We start from the raw sequence: 5,170 nt of genomic DNA, 5'->3' as shown, positions 1-5,170 counted from the left end.
TAAATATAAAAAGAAAATAAAAAATCAAAAAGCTGATTTTGGGCTTCGGGCTAATTCGAACGGAGCTTTTGCTGCTGCAAAATAGAAAAGACTTTTTCAATTTTTTTCAATTTTAAAATAAGTCAATGAAATTAATTAAATTCAAATCGGTTTTTTTAAATTAACTAATCTAAAATCAATCAAATCAAACGAATTAATTTAAAATTAAAAATAAATACAATTAGAATAAAAGTAAAAGATCAAAAAAAGAGAATCAAAAAAGATTCAAAAATGTCAAAAAAACACCGGGAACCGAGCCCTCGACCTTTAAAGCCTAAACCCTAAACCCTAAACCCTAGACCCTAAACCCTAAACCCCAGACCCTAAAACTTAAACCCTAAACCCTAGTAAACCCTAAACCCCAGCGTCTGTTCGGGGGCCTGCCGTCAGACTTAACGGAGGAAGCCAGCCGGCACAAGGAGGGCTTAGGGTTTAGGGTTTACCAGGTTTGGGGCTCCCCAGGGTTTGAGGCTTCCTAGGGTTTAACGAGATGAGGGCTTAGGGTTTACAAGGGTTTAGGGTTTACAAGGGTTTAGGGTTTGAAAGGGCATTCCGGCTCAAGCTGTTTCTTATAGACCCTCGAAATAACCCCCCCGCACTCTTCAGCCCACAGGAGACCCTTGCTGCTGCTGCTGCTGCTGCTGCTGCTCCTGCCTTCTGCTGCTGCTGCTGCTGCTGTTTGCTGCTGTTGCAGCAATGGCTTGAAGGTCCAGCAGCCGCTGCATCAGCGGGTGAGGCTTTTCGTACAAATCCAAATTAATGTAAACAGAGGCTCCCTCGTCTCCTGCAGCAGCAGCAGCAGCAGCAGAAGCAGCAGAAGCAGCAGCAGCAGCAGCAACGGCAGCAGCAGCAGCACAGTCGAGATTAGCTGCAGCAGCAACGAAAAACTCCTGGAGCCAACTTCAGCCTCTGCCACTGGCACCAGGGAGCCCCTCAAGGCGAACTCCAAACCCTAAACCCTAAACCCTAAACCCTAAACCCTAAACCCTAAACCCTAAACCCTAAACCCTCACCGAGGCCTAATGAAAGGGAGTTTCGCTTTGCTCCTTCAAACAGAAGAAATTTCGTTTTCGGATTCGCCAGTCGAAGGCCAGGCAGAAACCCTTTGGCAAACTCACTGCAAACAAACCCTAAACCCTAAACCCTAAACCCTAAACCCTAAACCCTAAAGCGCAAATCTCCAACCCTAAACTCCAAGCCCCCAACCCTAAACACCAAATCGCCAACCCTAAACCCCAAACTCCAGACCCCAAACCCCAGTCCACAAACCCCAAACCCTAAACCCTAAACCCTAAACCCTAAACCCCAAACCCTAAACCCTAGCTCGCCTGTAGAGCTTGTGTTTGTGAGCTGGGGCCTTCAATTCGAACTTTAAAAATTCAACTCCAGATAAAGGCCAGCCCCCGCACAGCAGCAGCCGCTCCACGCGCCGCCGCGAGGCCATCGCCCTAAACCCTAAACCCTAAACCCTAAACCCTAAACCCTAAACCCTAAACCCTAAGCCCTAACCCCTAGGCCCCAAACTGAAAACCCTCGATCATAAACCCTAAACCCTAAACCCTAGGGGTCCTGGAAATGTAAGGCCATGCGGGAGAGAACGCACAAGTGTGCTGCTTCTGCTGCAGCTGTTGCTGCTGCTGCTGGGGTTGCTGCTGCTGCTGCTGCTGCTGATGGCTTTGTTGCTGCTGACGCTGATAATGACCATAACTTTGCTGTTGTTGTTGCAGCTGCTGATGGCTTTGCTGCTGCTGCTGCCGTTGCTGCTTGAAGCCCTGTGAGTCTTGAGCCCCAACCACTAAACCCCAAACCCTAAACCCTAAACCCTTATTCCAGTGTCCTTACACACTATATCTTTGAAACAAAACACTAAAGTAAGAGGAAAAACAAAATAAATGCAGCATGAATGATGCAGCAGGCTTTAATACCCTGGGGGGCCCCCTGGGGGCCCCCAGGGGGCCCCCAGGGGACCCCCAATATGAGAGCAGCAGCAGCAGCAGCAGCAACAGGTAGTAGCAGCAGTTTCCTTTGATCTGAAAGTGAATCAATATAACAATGCAGCGTCGATTTTGCCTCTAATTTCTAAACCCTAAACCCTAAACCCTAAGATAGTGTCTGAAGACCCGAGGAGCCACAATAGGGTTTAGGGTTTAGCGTCCAGCCCTCGGCTGATTAGGGTTTAGGGTTTGGCGTTTCGGCACAGTCACTTCAGAGCCTGACCGTGTGCATCTCAGGCCTAGGGTTTAGGGTTTAGGGTTTGGGGTTTGGGGTTTGAGGTCGCGGCTGCGCAACAAACGCTGGCCAGTAACTCGTTGAGCACCTCTTAAATAAATAAATAAATTAATTAGTTAATTAATGATACAATAATAAATGATAATAAATAAATAAAATAAATAAAATAATAAAATAATAAAATGAATAAATAAATAAATAAAGTAAAAAGATAAAAAAGAAGCCAAGATGCTCAGCTGCGCGGCGAAGGGCCCCACGCCTTCAGGGCCGCAGCAAACCCTATACCCTAAACCCTAAACCCTAAACCCTAAACCCTCGAGGGCGGCTAAAGGCGCCTGAAGACTGCAGTGTATGAAGCCCTGCCTTCTCTTTTGGCCTGCGCAGCAAAACATCCAAAACAACAATTTATATAAATAAATAAATAACTAAATAAATAAATAAATAAATGAAAAAAGAAAAAAATATAATGGTAATAAAGGACAATTTGCTGTTTTGTTCCATCAAATAAAGGAAATTAAGAAATGGGATTGAAAAGAAGTAGCAGCAGCAGCAGTAGCAGCAACCGCAGCATCAGCGTCAGTAGCATGTTCACAGCAGCAGCAGCAGCAGCAGCAGTGCCCGCACAGCAGCACAAGCACAGCAGCAACAGCACCTGCACTACAGCAGCAACAGCAGCAGCACCAGCACTGCAGCAGCAACAGCAGCAGCACCAGCACTGCAGCAACACCAGCAGCAGCAGCACCAGCACTGCAGCAACACCAGCACTGCAGCAACCTCAGCACTGTAGCAACAGCAGCAGCAGCAGAACTGCAGCAGCAGCAGCACTGCAGCAGCAGCAGCAAACGCTGACCTTCATGCCTTCTTCTGTGTCGCTTAGAATTGCAGCAAGGCAGCAATCATCTTTTAATTCTTTTAAATCGAGAGCAGCAAAAAGGGGATGGCAGCGCAGCGCATGCACCATCCATTCGTGCACAGCTTCCACGTCCGTCACTGCAGCAGCAGCAGCAGCAGCAGCAGCAACAGGTAGAGCACATGCCGCAGGAAGGGCAGCTGCAGCGACAGCAGCGCTAGCAGCAGCAGCTCGTCTGGCCTGCTGACTCAGCAAGAAGCAGCAAAGCAAGCTGCTGCAGCAGTGCTGCAGCAGCAGTGCTGCAGCAGCAGTGCTGCAGCAGCAGTGCTGCAGCAGCAGTGTTGCAGCAGCAGTGCTGCAGCAGCACGGATACCACCGGCAGCAGCACCACCGGCAGCAGCAGCAGCAGCAGCAGCAGCAGTCGCACCTGTGTAGATAAGTCCTCCGGGCTTCAGCACATACGCATAAAGAGTCAGCAAGGGTGTGCTGCAGCAGCAGCAAACGCAGCAGCAGCAGCAATGCAGCAGCAGCAGCAACAGGATTATCAAATGCAGCAGAAGCAATAGCAGCAACCAATGCAGCAGAAGCAGCAATAGGAACAGCAACAGCAGCAGCAAAAAATATAGCAGCAGAGACAACGAGAAGAAACAGAACAGCAGCAGCAGCAAACTGCGGCAGCAGTTGCGGTAGCAGCAGCAGCAGCAAATGCAGCCGCTGCAGTACTATCCACAAAACAGCCACTTCAAAACTGTCATCTCAACAGTTTCTTGCGGTAGGGTTTAGTGTATAACGACGGCCAGTGAATTCGAGCTCGGTACCCCCGGTAATGCTGCTTCTGCTGCTGCTGCTGCTGCTGCATTTGCTGCTGCTGCGTCTGCTGCTGCTGCTGCTTCTTCTGCTGCCGCTGCTGCTGCTGCTGCTGCTGCTGCCGCTGCTGCTGCTGCTGCTGCTGCTACCATGCTTCTCAAAGACAAGTTGCACCGGCTGCGATTGCACCAGCTAGCAGCAGCAGCAGCAGCAGTACTGGCGGCTGCTGCAGCAGCAGCAGATACGGCAGCAGTATAAGCAGCAGCAGCAGCAGACGCAGCAGCAACAAATGCAGCAGCAGCAGCAGCAGCAGAAGCAGCATTACCTGTCCTTTTCTGAAATAGTTCAGCAAAAACTTCGAAGCATTTGTGCGGATGACGGCCACATTTTGGTACTGCAGCAGCAGCAGCAACAGCAGCAGCAGCAACTCACAATGAGTTCAAAGGGGGTAGCAACAGCAAAAGAAACAGAAACACCAGCAGCAGCAGCAACAGCAGCAGTAGCAAAAGCAGCAGCACGGCCTGCTGCAGCCACCGTCGCACTCTTTGCTATATCTCTCCCTATCGCAGCTGCTGTCTCAACTGCTGCTGCTGCTACTGCTGTTGCTGCTACTGTTGCTGCTGCTGATGACGCTGTTGCTGCTGTTGCTGCTGCTGCTCACAAGTCCTTCCGCTTTGTGCTCTTCTCTCAAGGCCTTTATTCTCTCTCCAACGTAATTCGTCACCTGCAGGCAGCAGCAGCAGCAGCAGCAGCAGTAGCAGCATCAGCAGCAGCAGCAGTAGCAGCATCAGCAGCACATCACAGTCACCAGGCGCCGCGGTATCAGCAGCAGCACGTCGCAAGCAGCAGCACAAGTGATACACAAACAGCAGCAGCAGCAGAAGCAGCAGCAGCAGCAGCAGCAAGATGAAATGAATATCACAGCCAGAGACAGCAGCAGACGCACCAAAAACAGTAGCAGCAAGAGCAACAGCACCAGCAGCGGCAGTAGCAGCAGCAACAAAAGCAGCAGCAACAGTAGCAGCAGCCACAGCTCCAGCAGCAGCAACAGCAGCAACAGCAACAACAGCAGCAGCAGCAAAACTAACCTTCTCACGAATCTCTAACCCCAAGATGAGGGCCTTGGGAAACTTGGGTGCCAAAGAGACTGCAGCAGCAGCAGCAACGACAGCAGCAGCAAATTGTGGCAGCAAAGCTTTTGGCTAACATGACTGGAGCAGCAAAAGGGAGCAGCGAGGAACTGCA

The 5,170-nt window shown here is 50.3% G+C and overlaps 2 protein-coding genes across 2 annotated transcripts; one reads left to right on the top strand and one right to left on the bottom strand.

The window, feature by feature from the left end:
• Positions 1 to 641: 641 nt before the first annotated feature.
• Positions 642 to 4,077, bottom strand: ETH_00018420 (uncharacterized protein; the record flags this gene model as incomplete). Its single annotated transcript, XM_013380467.1, has 6 exons — positions 642 to 823; positions 1,053 to 1,156; positions 1,643 to 1,834; positions 2,582 to 2,644; positions 3,546 to 3,604; positions 3,910 to 4,077. 6 exons carry the CDS (start codon positions 4,075 to 4,077, stop codon positions 642 to 644), a joined length of 768 nt encoding a protein of 255 aa, XP_013235921.1.
• A 137-nt stretch (positions 4,078 to 4,214) lies between these two features.
• ETH_00018415 (uncharacterized protein) lies at positions 4,215 to 4,835 on the top strand (the record flags this gene model as incomplete). Its single annotated transcript, XM_013380466.1, has 1 exon — positions 4,215 to 4,835. One exon carries the CDS (start codon positions 4,215 to 4,217, stop codon positions 4,833 to 4,835), a length of 621 nt encoding a protein of 206 aa, XP_013235920.1.
• Between the last annotated feature and the right edge of the window lie 335 nt (positions 4,836 to 5,170).

This window comes from Eimeria tenella, genomic scaffold (assembly GCF_000499545.2).
Source record: "Eimeria tenella Houghton genomic scaffold, Eth_scaff652, whole genome shotgun sequence".
NCBI lineage: Eukaryota > Apicomplexa > Conoidasida > Eucoccidiorida > Eimeriidae > Eimeria > Eimeria tenella.
The sequence above is the reverse complement of the archived record's forward strand: the minus strand, read 5'-3'. Positions and strand labels throughout refer to the sequence as shown.